The 21,376-nt window shown below is 38.8% G+C and overlaps 1 protein-coding gene across 1 annotated transcript in view; it reads right to left on the bottom strand.

The window, feature by feature from the left end:
* The window catches only part of TCAIM (T-cell activation inhibitor, mitochondrial), a 55,420-nt gene that overhangs the window by 8,989 nt on the left and 25,055 nt on the right, over positions 1-21,376 (bottom strand). Inside the window, 5 exon segments of the mRNA XM_021071724.1 lie at positions 2,044-2,135; positions 2,418-2,515; positions 5,654-5,776; positions 17,670-17,922; positions 21,201-21,354. Of these exon segments, the coding sequence (XP_020927383.1) occupies positions 2,044-2,135; positions 2,418-2,515; positions 5,654-5,776; positions 17,670-17,922; positions 21,201-21,354 (720 nt within the window).

The raw sequence follows: 21,376 nt of genomic DNA, 5'->3' as shown, positions 1-21,376 counted from the left end.
TCCTAATTGTATGCAGTTTTATCACGTGTAGATTCATGTGACACAACCAGTCACCATATAGAACAGTTGCACTACAAGGATCCCTGCTACACTTCCAGAGCCACGGACACCTCTGCCCCCCGACCCCTGACAACCACTAATCTATTTTTTCTATAGTCTTACTATTTTACAAATGTTATACACATAGAATCGTACACCGAATAACCTTGTGAGACTGTTTTCACTGAACACAATGCCCTTGAGATCCACCTGAGTTGTTGCCTACATCACCAGTTCATTCCTTCTTATCGCTGTGTGATGTTCTTTCGCATGGATGTGCCAAGATTTGTGGAACCATTCCAACACTGAAGGATATTAGGGTTTTTCCCTAGTTTTTTGCTATCGTGAAGAGGTGTGTACAGTTTTTTGTGTGAACATAATTTTTTATTTCTCTAGAATAAATGCCCCAAAGGGCAGCTACCAAACCACATGGTAAGCACCTGTTAAGTATTATAGAAACTGCCAGACTCTTTTCTAGAGCACTTGTGCCATTTTACAGTCTCAGCAGAAATGGATGAGTGGTCCAGTTTTTCTGCATCTTTGCCAGCATTTGGTAGTGTCATTATTTTTCATTTTAGCCATTCTGACAGGTGTGCAATAATACTGCAGTCTGAATTTGCATTTTTCTTTGGTTTTTCATGTGCCTATTCATCATCTGTATGACCTCTTCTGTGACACATCTGTTCATGTCTTCTGCTCATTTTCTCATTGCACTGTTTTCTTACTGTTGAGTTCTGAGACTTCTTTATATATTTAGATATGAAGATTTTGTCAGATATGTGGTTTGCAAGTATTTTCTACCAAATATTTGATTTAAACAGTTCATCAAAGAAGATATATGGATGTCAAACAAGCACATGAAAATATGCTCCACATCATTCATCATTAGAGAAATGCAAATGAACACAATGAGACAGTACCATAATGACAGTACCACACACCTATTAGAATGTCTAAAGTTAAAAAGACGGCCACAGCCAGTACTGGAAGTTTCCTAAAAGATTAAAATACCCTAACCTAACCAGTCATTCCTCTTTTAGGTATTTATCCAAGAGAAATGGAAATATAAATATGTGTAGATAAATGTTCATAGCAGCTTTATTTCTAATGGCCAAAAGTTGGCAGAATCCAATGTCCATCAATAAGTGAAACGAACAACAAACTGTGATACATCTGTATGATGGAATACTACGTGGAAATAAAAAGTAATATATTCTTTCTTTTTTCTTTTTATGGCTGCACTCGCAGCATATGGAAGTTCTGGGTCTAAGAGGTTGATTTATAGCTGCAGCTCCAGGCCTATGCCACAGCCATGGCAATGCTGGATCCTTAGCCCACTGATGAGGCCAGGGGTCAAACCTGCATCCTCAGAGACGCTATGTTGGGTTTTTAACCTGCTGAGCCAGAACAGGAACTCCATAAATTCTTAATGCATACAAGAGCATGGATGCTTCTCAAGATAACTACGCTGAGTGAAAGAAATCAGATCTATCCCACAATACTCTGTGATTCCACTTATATAAAACTCTAGAAATATAAACTAAGTTACAGAAAGCAGACCAGTAGTTGCTTGGGGAGAGGGTGGTGGGATGTAAGCTAGGGTTTACGAAGGGATAGGAGCATGAACTTTTGTGGGTAATGGATGGGTACAATATCTTGATTATGCTAACAGTTTCATGGATATTTACACATCAAGTTATACACACTACCTATGTGCAGCTTACTGTATGTCGTTTATACAGAAAATCTGTTAAAAACAGAACAACAGAATGTAGGTCTTTAGGCTATGCTTCAGAAGAGACCACAAAATTTCCAAATAACAATGGATTTCAGAATTAGTTCTCTAACAATTTTAACTACATAATATTACACATCTGATCTGCAAGCAGTTGAAATGATGATTAAAAATCTTTTTTAGTTCACTGACATATTAGCATAATTTGAAACAAAAGTATATGGAAGGCAAATCAGAGATATGGTTTTGCTTTTAGAGCTTTTTCTTACTTTTGTCCAGTGATGATGGACATCCATTGTTCCTAGCATCACATGGCCCACTGCACTCATCCCGGACCGGTCTGTAAATATTATTGTACATCCTGATGATAAAACACAAACCCTTTGGTCACTGTCCTGAGAGGCTTCATTCTTTTAGCACTGTGCAAATAATTACTTAAATTTTGTGTATAAATGCAGGATTAAATTCAGTAGAAACTTCAAGGCTATTTTATGTCACTGTTTTCTTCAAAGGAATGGATTAAAAAATTCAGCTGGGATAAAGTCACATTTATGTAGGCTTTTAACAGTTTTCCTCTAGAATTTACAGATGCTTATAGCAGTAAAGGGATTATGTCTATCAAAAGCGAATGGAAATTGTTTACCTTTTGCATTTTTAAGTGTTTCCAAGTTCTGCTGGGCTAAGCGGCCTAAACTGTGCAGCTGGCTGCAGCGATGGGCGATGCCCCAGCTCCTCTGCCACCTGGTCCAACAGAGCACACCGGCTGTTAGCCCCGTGCCCCCGAGGGGAAGACGGGCACTCAGCCCCACCTGCTTGAGCCTGTGAAAGCCTAGGAGTTTCCCTCTCAAGTAGACACACAACATATATCCAAACTAACTCATATTTTAAGAAGCGACCAAATGGAAAATGAACTGTTTACTAGATGGTAAAAATATTACCACTAAATTCTGTTATCCAAAGATTTAAAACAAGCAAAAACACTATGTTGTTTCTCTTTTAAAATAAGAGGGTGGAATGGGAAAAACTCTGAAAAAAATTTTTTTCTTCTTCACACAGTTCAAGGGTAATTTTGTCTTAGATTTAAATTCCAATTAGGAATTCCAGTTAGGTTTATCAGATTTAAAAAAAAAATCATATTCTAGAGAAAGTGATTTTTTTTTTTCTTTTGTCTTTTTTTTTGGTTGTTGTTGTTGTTATTGTTGCTATTTCTTGGGCCGCTCCCGCGGCATATGGAGGTTCCCAGGCTAGGGGTCGAATCAAAGCTGTAGCCACCGGCCTACGCCAGAGCCACAGCAACGTGGGATCCGAGCCGCGTCTGCAACCTACACCACAGCTCACGGCAACGCCAGATCGTTAACCCACTGAGCAAGGGCAGGGACCGAACCCACAACCTCATGGTTCTTAGTCGGATTCGTTAACCACTGCGCCACGACGGGAACTCCTAGAGAAAGTGATTTTTATGACATCGTGTAATCTGCTCATTTTATGGGTGAGCATTAAATCTCAGTGAAGACACAATGGAACGTGATATTCACGTGATGTCACAGAGGGGCTGCTGTGTAAGTGTCAAGGGCACGGGTAGTAGGTGGTAACAGAAAACCCACCTGTGAACTCTAATTCTGTGATTTACTAGCTCTGCGACCTTGAACAAACTGCTTCGAGTCTTCCTAAGGTTTCTCTTTCCTATAAGCAAAGTGAGGGCATGTCCCACAGCACAGGTGGTACAAGTCAAAGGCGATACCATACATTCGTAAAGGAGTAAAGCACTCAAACAGGCTCTCAAAGAACTTAGGCTCCTTCCGCATCCTGACACCAATTCTGGTGAATGTCATTCCTGATAAAGTGAAATTAGCTTTAAAAATTACTCTTTTAACCCACAAAGTCTTTGGTCACAATGCTTCCTCTTGCTGGAGACTTGTGAATGAAATTAAAAAGTAGTTAAAATTACTGTTAATTTTCCAGTAAGTGGAGAACCCTCATGCTCATGGTTCTCAAATGTTCTGGTCTCAGAACCTCTGTGTACTCTTAAACACTGAGAACCTCAAAGAGCTTTTGTTATGTAGGTTATAGCTACGGATATCTACCTCTGTAAGAATTAAAGCTGAGAAGTGTCTCCACTATAAAATAGTACTTCTCTTTATGTTTAAGAAACTCTTTCATTTTCCTAATCCCAGTCTGCTTTGTCAGATCTTCATAAATTTATTTAGAAAAAGTTATTTTCATGCATATTAATTTGTTTATAGACCTTTAAAAAGGATCTTACTCTTGTTTTTAGTTAGCAAAGTCTATGTTACCAGATTATGGCATTGCAGGAGCCCCCTATAAAGCTTGGATAGGACAATAAGAGAGCAGCTTTCAGCACAAACCCAAATATCCCACAGGCTCTAAGTGTAAATGCTTTCCTTTGAAATCTGAATTATCTTAGACAACTACGACTTGAATACATAACAGAACATGCAAGTACTATCTGTATTCTGCAAGCACAGTACCCAAAGAGTCAAGAAAAAAGTCTTGATAATGAGGGCTGAAAACAACACAATAAGCTACAGCAAAGGCAACAGCAGTTTAAACTTTTTTTTCTTCTTTTTAGGGCCGAGCCAATGGCATACGGAGGTTCCCAGGCTAGGGGTCGAATTAGAGCTGTAGTCACCAGCCTACGCCACAGCCACTGCAACGCCAGATCCAAGCCGCATCTGTTACCTACACCACAGCTCACGGCAAAGCTGGATCCCTAACCCACTGATCGAGGCCAGGGATCGAACTTGCATCCTCATAGATACTAGTCAGATTCGCTTCCACTGACTCATGACGGGAACCCCCCAGCAACAGCAGTTTAAGCATCAGAACAGATGACACATATCAGGGTTCTACAAATGGGGAGTCTCACATTTGCATCACATGATCCAGTCCTTAGAGCTGTAACAGCTGTCACTTTTAGAATAAACTTCAGCATATATCTTTACATAACTGTGATTTTGAGTTTATGAAAACCTAACAATTAAAAAATCAGGTCATATGGCAACTGTAGTTAATAACACTGTATAACATTTTTGACAGTTACTAAGAGTAGATCTCAAAAGTTCTCATATATGTAGTTTCCAACTATTTGTGTAACAGATACTAACTAGACTCATTGTAATCATTTTGCACTGTATACAAATAACGAATTGTTATGTAATATGCCTGTAACTAACGTTTTATGTCAATTATACCTTAATTTAAAAAAAAGAAAAAAAAAAAGTCATGTTCTCTAAAATAGAACCAAAGAATACAACATTTGTTCCTCTCCTTTTCTGTTTCTAAACTTGAATGCCAATTTTATATGATAGGGAAATCACAATTTTTTACACATTATATGCATACAGAAAAGGATTTTTGTTTTTTCTTTTTAGGACCACACATGCGGCATACGGAGGTTCTCAGGCTAGTGGCTGAATGGGAGCTGTAGCCACTGGCCTACGCCACAACCACAGCCATGTGGGATACGAGCTACGTCTGCAACCTACACCACAGCTCATAGGAATGCCGGATCCTTAACCCACTGAGTGAGGCCAGGGATCGAACCTGCGTCCTCAATGGATGCTACTCTGTTTCCACTAAGCCACGATGCGAATGCCATAGAAAAGGATATTTTTCTTACAAGCTCATAATGTTAAAAAACAAAAACTATTAAGCTAAAAATGTCAGTATCAAAACCTTACTTCACTAACTTAAAAAATTCCTAAGCTTCTTACACAAACATTTGATTACTTTTATAAAAAGATAATTGAAGAATATTTAGTTATCAAAATAGAAATGCAAATGTTTAACTGTTAGAGAGTTTTACTAACAGGTAATAATGTTTACTTTAATCTCTAAATTAATGGTTTTCTCCATTACCTGATATCTGAGAGCTCCAGTTGATGGGACAGTTCATCTTTTAAACGACTGAGTTCTTTTCTAAGTGGCAAACTATTCTTCAGCTTTTTAACTGCACTCTTTCCATTGTTATCTAACCAGGATCTAGAAAGAAAAAACAGACACATTGGAAAACTAACTATAATGCAAACATTGCGCCTACTGAAAGACATGTTCGTTACCCAATGGTTAACTGGGTATGATAGGGAAATCACAATTTTTTACACATTATATGCATACACACTTTTACCAAATTATAAGTACTCCTATCAGGTTTATCCTTTTAGAGTAAATATCTACTTCTAAAGAAGCCTTCTTGGAGAACTGCCAGCACCCATTAAAATCCTATTCTAGCTACAACAACTTCCTTTGTCTATCAGAAAAGGTTAAATTTTGGAGTTGCCATTGTGGCTCAAGGGTCCAGTGTTGCCATGAGTTGTGGTATATAGGTCGCAGATGTGGCTCAGAACCTGCATTGCTGTGGCTGTGATGTAGGCTGGAACCTACAGCACTGATTAGACCCCTAGCCTGGGAACTGCCGTATGCCGCAAGTACAGCCCCCTCCCCAAAGTTACACCAAATCTGTTACTGTATTTCCAGAAATGGGATGATTTTTAAAGAATTAAAGATACTTCAAAGCTCCCTTATGTTTACTGCACCTCTGAGCAGCTCTGCTAGGTCTTCACTCCATCAGTCATCCACAAGTGAGGGGAGGGGGGACGTATCCTCTAGATAAAGGTGTTCCGCATTTTTTTTGATTCATTAATTATGTGCAACCTACTCCTCCTTTAAGAATACTGGTAAAGGAGTTCCTGTCGTGGCTCAGCAGTTAACGAACCTGACTGGCAACCATGAGGATGCAGGTTTGTTTGATCCCTGGCCTCACTCAGTGGGTTAAGGATCCAGTGTTGCCATAAGCTGTGGTGTAGTATAGGTCACAGACGCGGCTTCGGTCCCCGTTGCTGAGGCTGTGGTGTAGGCTGGTGGCTACAGCTCTGCTTAGACCCCTAGCCTGGGAACTTCCATGTGCTGCAGGTGTGGCCCTAAAAAGACAGACCAAAAAAAAAAAAAAAAAAAAAAAAAAAAAACAAACTGGTAAAGATTGTGTCATTTCCGCATGATGCATGAATGAGAAGAAAATTAGTAGAAGTATTTTACTTTACACCGTATTATGCTATTGCAATTCCCCAACCTTTTCCTCATTTGTTAAATAACACATGTTAATCAATTTATGTAAGAGAAAGGATGATTCGTTAATAGAATTACCAAATGACATGCCGTGTTTGGTTTGGGGACCAAATGTCTTAAAATGTAGAATGAAATATTTATCTTATGATTACATATTCACAATCTGATTTTGGAATTCTTACATTTAGTGTATAAGATTTAACTGGTCTAGTTTCGATTTTTTGTTTCATTTCTAAACACTCAGATGAAAATGAAGGCATTTAATATCTATTCAATCTATCTGTAGATATAAAGATACAGGAGGTCCCAGAGTTCCCGCTGTGGCTCAGCAGTTAATGAACCCGACAAGTATCCATGAGGATGTGGGTTCGATCCTTGGCCTTGCTCAGTGGGTTAAGTAAGGATCCGGCGTTGCTGTGAGCTGTGGTGTAGTCGGACGTGGCTTGGATCTGGTGTTACTGTGGCTGTGGTATGTAGGCCGGCAGCTGCAGCTCTGATTCGACCCCTAGCCTGGGAACATCCATGTGCTGTAGGCGCAGCACTGAAAAGACACACACACACACACACACACACACACACAAAAGAATACATATTTTCTCACTCTGGCCACCGAGACCTTCAGTAGCAACTGAATACATGTGGCAACTAGATCTTGGTTTCTAAAAATCATTCCCTTCTAGAAAGAACCAGAGCTTCTTGGCAAAATGGCTCAATCAAACCCTGGGGCAGGGATAGTCCAGATGGGTCTAGAACACCTTGGTGGATCAGAAAGCAAGAGAATTCTCAAAAAATGATGGGGACACAGAGGCCAGCTTGAAGGGATAATAAGATTAGGAAATTACCATTTGGCAACCATCATAATATGTGATTCAGCAAAAATCATCAGTGAATTCTAGAGCTAAGTGGTACAAATTGGTGAGTACCAGGATAGTTACATAGCTCTAATTATCTCCTCCAAAGACACTAATTGAAGGGTAAAATAGTTACTTAACTGTGGAAAAAAACTGGGAGACATCACCTTAATCAAATGACCTAAGTTAATATCACTACTAATGGGGTAAATCAAGATCATATGCCTCCTACATAATCCACTGAAAACAAAAGGCATCACTTTTGGGGGTATTACTGCCAAATGTAAATAACCTGACTCTAATTATGAGGCGATACCAGGTAAACTCGCTCTATAGCTCTGTGTGTATGTATATATGCATGCATGCGTGTGGATGTTTCCTCGAAGAGGAAGCATTTTTGCAAAGACATCAGAGTAAGGCCATTAACTGCCTCTAATGACAAAAGTCCTAAGAAAGCATTTTTAAGATCTGATTACAATGCAATTGACAAAGAAACTCTGGTTACTGTTGAGACATCATACTGTATTAATCTGAGGCTTATCACTCATTTGATAAAGCTCTCCATGTATTTTCCTAGTGATTTTAACTCCCCCCCTTCCCTGACTAGCAACAGTTTAAACCTGTCCTTTGGAATTCAGGGAAGGTCAAGGAGGCTGAATGAGGTCTATTTCCTGAAAAAGAAATGGGGGACACAGAAAGGCTTGTCCCCAGGGGCCCCACAAGGCCTTACTCTGTTTCAGTACTAGACAGAAATATTTTGGGTCGTCAGTAGTTTCAGAGGGAGGATAAAGCCAGAACTGAGAGGAGAGGAAGAACGAAAGGGTGGCCTAAAGGTGTTTGGGCTACAACCGGGCCAGGGAGAAGCACAAGGAAGGATTCTGATGCTATTTAACTTACACTAGTCCTTTCTAAAAGAAGCATGCAGAATATAATTTTCTTTCTTAGGTATGTGAGGTGCCTCCATCAAATTAATTCCCCATGGCTAGTTTGTTCCTTCCATTTCGATGGAAAAGGGGGAACGGGCATCAGAATCATCTGGCTGCTTCCTGCTGAACAGGGGCAGCAAATGGGGGATCTTCTCATGGAAGGAACAAACATTGTGCCATTCAGATGGGGGCTTAAAGACAGTTTTTGTAGTCTTTTTGCATTCGTATGGAATACAACATAGAAGGAGTCTAATTGAGGCATAGATAATTATTCCTATAAGAAGGACTGAGACAAAGAATTTAACTGTTCTGGAAAGAACTGAATGAATAACCTCTGGAATCCAGTCTAGCATGTCAGAAAACCAGTCTGAAACTGCAGTCACTACTTCAGAGGCATTTGCATCATTTACTTTCTGTACTTGGGCTTTTATCTCATTAAGCAAAGCAGAGATATCTTCAGTCATCCGGTATAAAAGCACAGCATTTTGAGTGAATGATGGCGCGGGTCCCTCCTTGAGAGGCAGTGAGGCCGTCTAGGGCTGTTCTATTTTATAGGATTGCCTTTCTCATTAGGAGACCTCAGCATTTAACAAGGTAATGCTTCTCTAGCTATCATTTAAGAACTTAGCTAGAGCTTCTATACGGAGAATAACACTCTCCAGGCCTATGGTGGGAACAAAGAAATTGATCAAGTGGTCATGCCATCTGAAAACTGACTTGAGTCCATCTATTATGAAGATGTCCACCTTGGGCCCAAGGGAAACCGACAGTGTATCTGCCAATGCACCCTAGAGGAAGCCAGGGTCACAAGCTAGTTCCTCAACTCCAGCAGGTCCCATTAGGGGCCCTCTGATAGATTTCCAGTCTCCATATCCAGTCGGTGGCAAACAAGTCACAACTTTTTAGTGTGATTAGATTGAGACATTGTCCCTGGGGTGTCCATCCGAGGAACCAGGTAGAATTTGTCCCATTTCAGACAGTATGGTTCCTCTATTCCCAATATAGGGGTGCCCTGTCACTTAATTTCCCAAATTCAGAAGTGAGCCAAAAAAGGCCATCCCATACCTGGTCAAATCCCTCTAAAGACACGGTGGAGGTTCTGTACAAGTTTCAGTCCCTCCACTCCTAAATTTAGGGTAGTCATATTGTTTATAGAGAAAAAAAGAAATTATGGCCTGGTTCCTTTAGAGGGTTAATAGGCCACTGTAGATGATACTTTGCCCAAAGTTACAAAAGCTCTCAAAAGCAAATCCAGATCACTTAAAGGAAAAGAACTTCACATAATCTGTTGTCAAAAGCAGTATTCCAAGAAGACTTTGTTCTCTTAGCAGAAAGAGAAAAGCCAAATTCAAGTTTTTTTTTTTTTTTTTTTTTTTTTTTTCCGGTCTTTTTTTTGCCATTTCTTGGGCCGCTCCCGTGGCATGTGGAGGTTCCCAGGCTAGGGGTCTATTTGGAGCTGTAGCCACCAGCCTATGCCAGAGCCACAGCAACACGGGATCCGAGCCGCGTCTGCAACCTATACCATGGCTCACAGCAACGCCGGATCCTTAACCCACAGAGCAAGGGCAGGGATCGAACCCGCAACCTCATGACGAATCCTAGTCAGATTTGTTAACCACTGAGCCACGACGGGAACTCCCCAATTCAAGTTTTGTACCAGCTTACCTTTAAAAGTAATTTACAGTTAAATTTATTCTAAACTTAGTCCCGACCATGCACAAAACTGTTTTTTCAGTGTCCATTTCCCACACATCTTGTATCATTTTCTGTATCCATATTAGTCTGTCCCTTATTTTTCCATCCAGAGCAACAAGCTACAAGACAGACATACTTTCTTTTCTTAATAAATGCAACTCCATTCCTCATGCCTTATTGAAAACACACATCCTATTTTTCTAAAGTAAACATGGACTGTCTTTTATAATTTCTAAAAATGCGTTTTCCTTATAGAGGAACATTAGAGGGTGGCACTGGACATACTGATTAACAGTCCTAAATAACTTTAGTTTCTGTTGAGTAACTGATGACTCAGTGCCTCAAATGACTTCCATTAAACCTAGGTACATACAATAAGGTATTATACTTAATGTGGATAACTCTAAAGACATATCTATATTAATTAGATCAACAGACTTGAGCTTTAATGCTAGATATTATTCTAATACTGAGTATTTCCCAGTTCACATCAACTTAAAGTTAATTCTGGCCAGTTACTTTTGTATTTTTGAGAATTTATATAAGTGCTTAATTTCCTTTAAGCCAATTAAGTAGTGCTCATTTACATTTTAATTTTGATGCCAAAGTTAAGACATGTATGATGCACATATAAAGACAAAGAGGTCTCATGGCTTCATTTTCTAAGTTTAACCATGAGTTAGATATTACAAATAAAGCTCATTAGTTTAAAAATGTGCTTTGCAAAGACTTCTTTTCCCAATCTTTTCTTTTCAGTCTCAGGAACTAGAGATGGCCTAGATAAGGTAAGTGTTCCCAAGAACCCAGATTCAAGGCACAGGGCGAGAAAATAAGTTCTCCTAGGACTTATTCCCTCAAGGTCAGAATTCTGAAAATAATTTTCTCAAGCTTGCTTTTTTTGTTTGTTTTTTAATTGTATATGCAAAAAGAACCATCTTTGGAAATTTCAAAAGTCTCACCTAAACCAATTATGACTTGAAATTTGAAAAACACTGACTTGAATAGTGAATAAATGCATGATATAAGTTAAATCATGATTATAAAATTCCCAAATATTCTACAGAACTAATGCCAATGTTATAGTTTTCCAATGTGGCATTACATGGACACTAAGACTGATTCAGAACTTAAGACACTGAAGTGAAATAAAACTATGGGTGCCAACTTCAAAGAGAAAAATGGAAGTCTGACATTTACTGGTATTTCGGTAGTTAACAGAATAGCATTTCAATGATCTTTCTATAGTTCAATAACATGATTTTTCAACGGGATAGACATGACATATGGGACAATTTTATTTAGATACAAATAGATCTTGTTGGTTTCTTCTGAACATAAATTGTATAATTAAAATACATTTCGTTATATATTACTTGATAATCAGAGAATACATGCAAAATATGGAAATACTAAAAGCTACAACACAGAGTAGCATTTCCTAATTTTTTTTAGACTGGTAAATTCTTTTTGCTATAATATACAATTAAAAACATCCCTTAAGTATTAAACATTTCATTTAATACTTTGTATTCAGTACCTAGTAAAGTGATTTTGTAGTAAGATAAAGCACAATTTCTGAGAAATTCAAAATTATACAGTATGTCCTAAAAGGTAGATTGAAATATAATTACCGGATGTATGAAAAATAGATTAAATGGAGCTTTTATGACCCAATAATTCTTCTATGTTGTTTTTTAAAAAAATTCAACTGATACATTTTCATGATTTCTGTGTTTTATTTCAAAATACTGAGATAATTTCAGCCTGCACTTCCCTGCAGAAACAAAGGAAAAAATTATTTGAAACTTTACACTAAATAAAACCATTTTCTCTTTCTAATGTTATGTTCTAAAATATGAGAAATATCTTATGTTTTCAAGAATAAATTTTGATCAGGTGAATGCAATTTGTAAGTCAGGTGAAGATCAGTTTGATGTAAATCTGAAGAATTATCTATCTTTTTTTTCCCTTTTTTTTTGGGGCTGTGCCCATGGCATGCAGAAGTTCCTAGGCCTGGGATAGAACCTGTGCCACAGCAGTGATCCAAGCTGCAGCAGTGACAATGCCAGATCCTTAACCCACTGAGCTACTAGGGAACTCCCCAAAATTATCATTTTTATGCTCCTTCTCGGTTATATAATTCTTTGCATGGTCCTTATATATCTTTGTCTATAACCTACATATATAATAAAGATAAGTTAAACAATACAAGAATGAAAATAAAAAACTGTATGGCCAAAATGACCATGGTGGCGAACAGGTTTTGGCTGAGTTACAGGTAGCCTAAATCTCCTGACTAGGGGGCAGTCACTCCATACATATGATCTGAAAGCTCTCAAACGTTTCAATAATTTTATAATTATTTGCAAAATAATCACAAATTAAAAAAAAACTAATAATTGAAATAAGAAACTGATATAGATACTACCCTGATTTTGATGACAGAAGCTCCTGGAATCCTTACTGGCAAAAACTAACATAAAACAACATGTGGAACAAACACTCATCAGGGGTTCCTTTAAAAACTGGGCAATGTCCACATTTGGGAAAAGGTCATGGTTGGCTGGAAGGGGCTCAGGGCCTATGTGAGCACACTGGACCAAGGAGACTGGGTAAGGTTATGGAAATAAGAAATATGAAATCCTCCAAATTTGTATAGCTGTCATAACTGGGACATCAGCACTCCAAGGTATGCTGGTAAATGCAAACAGATTTTTTTTCTTTTTTTCTTTTTTTTCAGCATTTAGTCTATACTGCAATTTACTCAAAGGGCCCAAAGAACAGTTTATATCTTCCCTTTGTTGCCTGTTTTCAGTACAGAGCTATCCTCTCCTATCTACCCAGTGTAGCCTTTTTTCCTAAAATAATACTTAGTAAAGCTTAAGGTGTGATGATCTGGTTCATGTAAGCCACTAAGATACTAATGCTCAAGAAATATAACCCGGAGTTCCCGTTGTGGTGCAGCGGCAACGAATCCGACTAGGAACCATGACGTTGCAGGTTGCATCCCTGGCCTCGCTCAGTGGGTTAAGGATCCGGCATTGCCATGAACTGTGGTGTAGGTCGCAGACTCAGCTCGGATCTGGCGTTGTTGTAGCTCTGGCGTAGGCCAGCAGCTGCAGCTCTGATTCGACCCCTAGCCTGGAAACTTCCATATGCTGCAGGTGTGGCCCTAAAAACAGACAAAAAGAAAAAAAAAAAAAAAAAAAAAGGAAATATAACCCAAGGACCTCTGATAAGAGCCTTAAAAGCTAAGCAAAACACAAAGTGGTCGATTTAGAAGAGAGGCACTGAATAGGAAGATTTAAGGTGATACCAGACAACTCTCAATAGTCTATAGCCCAAGAAAAACAGATGAAAGCAAAAGATATGAAAATAGTGTCACACCAAGTACCAGCCACAACCCTATTCCAGCTCTTTTGTAAGCAACTCTGAATGCTGTCTGTTTCATTTAGGAGAATTCAATATTATTTTTATTTTATTTTATTTTTTTTGTCTTTTTGATATTTCTTTGGGCCGCTCCTACGGCATATGGAGGTTCCCAGGCTAGGGGTCGAATCGGAGCTGTAGCCACTGGCCTACGCCAGAGCCACAGCAACACGGGATCCGAGCTGCGTCTGCAACCTACACCACAGCTCACAGCAATACCGGATCGTTAACCCACTGAGCAAGGGCAGGGACCGAAACCACAACTTCATGGTTCCTAGTTGGATTCGTTAACCACTGCGCCACGACAGGAACTCCTATTTTATTTTTTAAATGTTTTTATTTTCTGTCCTTTTGGGGGCCGCACCTATGGAGGTTCCCAAACCAAGAGTTGAATCAGAGCTGTAGCTGCTGGCCTTTGCCATAGCAACACAGGATCCGAGCTGCATCTGACCTACACCAGAGGTCACAGCCAACGCCAGATCCTTAACCTACTGAGTGAGGCCAGGGATCGAACCCACGTCCTTATGGATACTAGTTGGGTCCATTAACCACCGAGCCACCATCCTCAATACTGATTTTAAATCAGAGTTTTTGAGCAAACACAAGGCCTCTGTTATAAACAAGGCTAAAACATGTAATGCTCTGTCACTGTTAATTTCATTTTGGCAAAGCTAAGAAAAGAAAGATCCAACCAACTAGTAATGGGTTGACTTCAATGTCTGACAAATACATAGCTACTGACAACTGGATTTGGATAATAATGATTAATAAATTAGAAAGCAAACTTTCACTGATTTCAATTTCTAACACAGTGGTCTATTTAATTTACATTGTTACCCTCTTTAAGAGTAGATAAGTCAAAATGACATGCTTTGAGCTTGTCCTGGAAATTGGCAACATGAGAGCTTGAATTTAGAAGACCAGTGAGCTATCTATTGTGTGACAGAGCTCAGAACCTGAATTTAAAACAAAGTATACCTTTGAAGGAAATCAAGAATTCTTAGTAACACAACTCATCTATACACAGAAATTTCTTTAAGACAATGTATCTCTTGCTAAAAACAGCAGGTATCTTTTAGTAAACACTAATGACATTAACAGAGGAAGTGTTTTTTTTAAAAAAATAGCCCTTTACTTTCATTGCTAAGTCACTTCTGCTGCTACCATCATTTATTGACTACTTTGCATCTCCACATTAAACCAAGTTCTCCATCCTGAGCCTCCAGTGCTTCATATTCACACTTATTCAAAAATTCTTTAATTCAGTGTAATAAAAATGCTGGCTGGATTTTATGAATCTATGAAGCAGATTGGTAGAAAAAGTTAATTAAATCATTATCTCTCTTAAAAAACTCACTACTTAGAAAAATGTAATATAATGTATGAGTCTACTTTTATTAAAGACTGAAGAGTTTTATTGGATGAACTACATACAAATAAGGAAATTATCAATACTCAGCTTGGCCAGGGAATCCAGTGGAATACCACTTAACCTTGGTGAATTGGCTTTTCACAGTTCCGATCTGTTCGTATTAGTTTGCTAGTTGGCTAAGTCTGAGTGCCAGGTCCCTGGGACAACCTTCGTGATGGTGACACACCTAGCTCCAGATCAAAACTGTACCCTATGAAACAATCAGCTGAACCATGGACTAACTGCTTCTCTAAATTTCTTTAATATGCTACCCTTAACCCCTCTGGCTTGAGTTAAGCTCCTACAATGCTCATTCTTGCTTTTTTGCCTTGACTTATCCAATCCCACTTTCCCCCCATACTGTTTAGGCCAGACATTCCCAGTCTTTTGTTCATCTGGACACACTGTGAGATAGAGTGTATCTCCCCTAAGAGGGAAAGCAGTTGTTTTGTGGGCTGGATTCCAGTGCATTCAAGGCTGAGACCCTCTCTTCAGCAATCTGCTTAACTCCCACTCAGCCTCTGTGTGGAATGCACGCTCTATCATCTCTTCTGTTTTCTAATCCCTATTTCTTACTTTCTCATTACTTCTGGCCTATCATTAAGTTAATCATTTCCTGAGCACATTTCCTCTCTGTGCTGTTTACAGAAGAAAATCCGAATGATTAAAATCCACATATTTAGGGAGGAGATTTATCCATCAGTTACACATACAAACATATCAGAAAGGGATCATCGGCACAGATACGAACCACATGCCTTTAGACACATACCGGTCTGCCTTTCTGTTTCAGATTCTGCTACCTTCCTGTCTCTTCCTTGTTTGGGATCAAGCTAGATAGCAAGGGGAGGAATTCCTGAGTTAGTACAGACAATCCACAAAGCAGATACTCTGCCAGAGAATAACTACATTTTGCCCTTACTATAATGAGTGAGGATGCTCTGGGAAGACACCAGATTCTCTGGACACAGATACAACCAAAAGAACAGAATATGGTTGGTCTTTACGGAGTCCAACAATGACGTACTCAAAAAAAATGAACTGTGACTTTACAAACAAGACAAATGATAGAGAATTTTTCTGTGCATTTTTTGTTTTTGTTTTTTTTTGGTAGGGCCACAGCCATGGCATATGGAAGTTCCCACTGGCTGACACCACAGCCACATCAATGCCAGATCGGAGCCGCGTCTGCAACCTACACCACAGCTCATGGAAACTCCGGATCCTTAACCCACTGAGCAGGGCCAGGGATAGAACCTACGTCCTTATGGTTACCAGTCAGATTCGTTTCCACTGAGCCATGATGGGAACTCCTGTACATGGCTTTTATAATTAAAAAAATTCTCAATCTATTCTAGGTGATATTTTACAATGCAGTCTTCAGGTAATTTTATTATGTATGGATTACACTAAAATATTGATTTTATTATGTAAAATAAGCTACTGAGCTCTTTGAAGAAACTGGAAATGCTTAACATATGAAAAAGATTAATGATTTTTATAGTCTTAGGTAATATCCTTTATTCATATAGCAGGGCTAAGTTGAAGAGTAGAATTTTTTTTTTTTTTTTTAACTCAGATGCCAAACCTTCATTAAGCTCTCCAGGTGACTTCAGGATGCAGCCAAAGTTGGAAATCTTTGTCTTGCAACAGTGAGTCTCATGTAACAGGCCATCAGAATCACCTGGAGAGCATGTTAAACTTATAGAAGGGACAGCCCCATCCTCAGAGTTTCTCACTGAGTAGCTCTGGGTGGGATCTGATAATTTACATTTTTAACAGGTTCTCAGATGAGGCTGATCTACTGTCCTACTTTAAGAGTCTGACTCTTCAATTATTAAATTAAATGATGCACTGGAGCCTGGCTGTTCGTGGAGTGTCAGGGGAGGAATGAAAACTGGTAGGAGAGGATAGACAGTACTAGGTCCCCTCTTCTCAAAGGTGAAGTGAGCCGAGTTCTACTACACCGGCTTGCTCAACGCCGACTTTCTTAACCTTTATTTCACAGTTTGAGAAGATACAGGCTCTTCAGGGTCATGTGCATAGCCCAAAGCTGGCTGTAGCAGACCTAAACCATCCTGTTTTAGCTGGCCTCTTCACTCCTGCAGGCCAGCCTCCTGCCCTCCTCTGCATTGTGTCTCCAGTTAACCTGATCAACCCAGGGAACTTGCTCTCCTCCCCTGCCCTGCTCTCAGCATCCTGACCAGCTGTGCAGCCAACGTGCACCCATGTGCAAAGGGCATGAGCACAGAGCCCTTGAGGAATAGGATATTTCAAGCATAAACAAAACAATCTGCTGCACGTGTTCGCTATCAAAAGGCCAAAAAAGTCAAATACAGTAGAAGTATTCTGGCGATCTTAAGTTAGAAACATGAAATACCTTTTTTGTAATGGTCACTGGATTAACTCTATTTATAGCACTCCTTTTCCTGGAAAATTAGACTTTCATTTGAACATGAGTCACAAATAGGTTTACTTAAAGAAAAACTCTTACATACGTGAGGGTTGTTTCCATTCTCCAGACTTGCTCGAGGTCTTCATCAGGGTCTTTGAATCCAGTAAAGGAGTAGTAGGACTTGTCCCATTTGATGGGCCTGTCAGACATCCTTTGGGCCTTCTTGAGAGGCTGGGAATGCACATTAGTATTCGAGCTTTGGATATGTTCAACAGATAAACTGCAGGAGTTGAGAATATATAATACTGTGCTTAGCAGATCTCTGGTGTGCAAAGTAAATTTGACTGCTCGAAATCCTAGAGAATATAATTCCCCCAAACAATTAATATGGATGATTACTTGCTTTACTTTAAAAACATTTTTTTCAAAACATTTATAGAATCAAAATCTTTTAAAACACTCCATTACCGATTAAAATTCATCCTACTAGTAAATCATCTGTAAACGGAAAATTATGTCCCTTCTCCAAAATTGCACCACAAAAAAATTAAAATTAAAAATAAGAAAAACAAACAAACAAAAAAAAAACCAAAACCCAAACATTACATTATCTTCATCTTCATGAAGCTAACTGTCAAGTTTCCTTTCCTAGTTTGGCTCCAGGGACCAAACTCACCCCAGCCCAAGAAGGGGATGCAGAATATTTTCAAGGCTGTTCATAAATTTGGTCTCTACACTCTAAGGGATGGAAAAGCTCTCCCATGAGCAAATGTCCAGCAAAGACAGTTTCTAGCACTAAAGGCGAAGGGGGAGGGTGGGGTGGGACTGCCCTGACAGTGGTTCTGAGGAGAGGGGCCCATCCTGTCTCAGTGCTCACAGAAACCCATCTCGAATTTCTCTATGATTGAAAGAGAGTGTTCTCTTACTTCCCCATCCAATAACTAATAACTCAGTATTTTCAGACATGACTTAAAACTTCCAATTTTTAAAAAGTTAGCATTTTACAATCTGATTTTTAATACTGCATAATCATCAGGCTCAGGCTAGTAATCTAATTTATTAAGTCATCAATCCACTGTGTTTCCTCCCTTATCTTCTTTATTGAGTATTAGCCATGGTACTAGTTGAAGTTACATGTAATTTTTCAGTCAACACTCCCACCAGGGCCATTCATATCTTTCTTTTCACATGTGAAGAAGCACAGGCTTAAAGAGGTTAAACAGAGGGGAGGGAGGGTTTAACTCAGCTGACACCATGACAAGTATTTTCTCATTGTAACACGTTCTTTTTTCTTCTTTTTAAAAACTTAAAATTGGTTTTGAGAATTATGTAAGCATGAAATAAGTACACCCTTATTGTAAAACTGTACAGAAAGTAAAAGTCTCCTCTTGATAGGTACACAACCTCACACTTTTACCTAACACTATTTACAGTTAAGTACACAAGCATTTACATCTGCACTACCTAATATAGTAGCTACTAGCCACACGTGGCTATTTAAAATTAAGTGAAATTAAATAAAATTGAAAATTCAGGTCCTGGTCACAGGCGCCCCACCTCAGGTGCTCACTAGCCACGGGAGACGGGAGCTGGTGCTGCCGACACAGGTGGTACAGATACAGAATAGCTACATCATTGCAGAAAGTTCTCTTGGACAGCACTACTCCAGACCTTTTCTATGTGCTTTGTGTGTGTGTGTGTGTGTGTGTTAAAAAGGACACACACGTGTATGTGTTTGATGTGTTTGCACAAATACACAACCATAGTGTGAATTGTTCCTTCTTAATATATAAACTGTACCATTCTGGATCTTGTTACTTTGAACTTGCTTTTGTCACCTTGTGACTCTTCCACATTTGGATGTATACGTCAGCCTCTTTCTTTTTAGAAGCTATATACTAATCCATATAATCAATGTAGTGTTGTTTACTGAACATTTCCAAAAGCAATGGACACAAAAGTTGCTTTTAATTTTTCACCATTGCATACAAGGCTGAAATGTGTTGTCTTGTGTTTGTCACTGTTGACATCACAATCTAAATCATTCTCAGAGATACCCACTATGCTAGCCACATAGCTTTACAGAATCCAGAATAAGCAAACTAAGAAAGCTTTTTTTTTTTTTTTTTTTTTTGTCTTTTTGTTGTTGTTGTTGTTGCTATTTCTTGGGCCACTCCCGCGGCATATGGAGGTTCCCAGGCTAGGGGCTGAATCGGAGCTATAGCCACCGGCCTACGCCAGAGCCACAGCAACGCGGGATCCGAGCCACGTCTGCAACCTACACCACAGCTCACGGCAACGCCGGATCCTTAACCCACTGAGCAAGGCCAGGGACCGAACCCGCAACCTCATGGTTCCTAGTCGGATTCGTTAACCACTGCACCACGACGGGAACTCCAGAAAGCTTTTTTTTTTAGCTGAATCATTGGTGGTAAAGTGAGAAATACTGGTAGGAGAATTGTTCTAGTCATTCAAAGAAGAAAGGAAAATCTCAATTTCTGAATTTGAGTTTAGGAAGAAACAGTTTATCCTTAGAAGAAATAAGAAATAAATCTCAGTTTCTGTCTTAATTTATCAATTCCATTAATTATTTAATCCATTGTAAGGGCTACTATACAGTGTGGAATTGCCTGTACCAGACTGCACATGTCCTTTATTGGGAAATGTTACCTAATTATTTTAACTTGCATTTGATTACTGAGGCTGAATATTTTTATATGCTTATTGGCTATTCATGTGTATCATTTCCTGAATTGTCTAGTCATTGTGTTTGCCCATTTATGTAACAGAGTTACTCTGATTTCTTTTCGACTTCTAAGGAACTCTTTAAACATTATCTTTCTGTCATATATACTGAATGTTTTGTCCCATTTCTAATTTATTTTATAATCAATTTTTTAAATAAATCATTCAAAGTTAACCATTAACTGAGAGTAAAGGATTTTTCTCTTTATTTAGCCAGAGCTGACTACAGCTATTTGTTTTAGCATGAAGTCACAAAGAAAACTCTTAGTAAATCTTTAAATTGGTTTAAAGTTCATTCTAAAAATAAAATTATTTTCTCAAGGATCAATTATTTCCTAAAAGGATGGATGTTGAAAGAAATGACAGATCCACATTTACCCTTAGTTTTAAGTATGACTGGGTCATGGCTAAAGCAATGACAAAGGACCAAATAGAAGGCTGGATATTAAGACTGATCAGATTTTAGAAACAGCATGAGGCTGGAATTAAAAAGACCTGGGTTCAGACATACCCCTATTTTGTCTCTAGGGTCCTGAAACATTACTAAGTTACAACTGGGGAAATACTACCTACCTTACAGACACTTAATTAGAGAACTAATTAAGAGAATGTAAGCTATATTTAAAAAAATATAAATTGCTCTATACACGTTTAATATTTCATATAGCACTGAAACAGGAAGGGGACAAACAGCAACATTTCAGTATACTAGTCAAAGAAGTTTAAAAATAAAAAATGGCTCATCAAACACATGCAGCCAGGAATAGAATCTAACTTGAGGAAAGCAGTCAATTAAACGATATTATTTTCTATCAAGACTTCAATCCAAAGGCATCCCAGCAATGTCAGACAGATTGGACATATGCCACAGGAAAAATAAGAGACCTACCAGAAGTGGTGAAGTGTTCCTGGCCCTCAGAGGAATTCTGGTCTGTTTCTCTTACATAAAACATAAGCTGAGTTGGTTTCAAAGACTTGGAGCCTGGTTTCTGGAGATTTTCTAAGTAGGCACTTAACCTCTTAAGAGAATTTTCATTGACTTCCTGGAAGAAATACGTAAGGGCA

Source organism: Sus scrofa, chromosome 13 (genome assembly GCF_000003025.6).
Source record: "Sus scrofa isolate TJ Tabasco breed Duroc chromosome 13, Sscrofa11.1, whole genome shotgun sequence".
NCBI lineage: Eukaryota > Metazoa > Chordata > Mammalia > Artiodactyla > Suidae > Sus > Sus scrofa.
The sequence above is the reverse complement of the archived record's forward strand: the minus strand, read 5'-3'. Positions and strand labels throughout refer to the sequence as shown.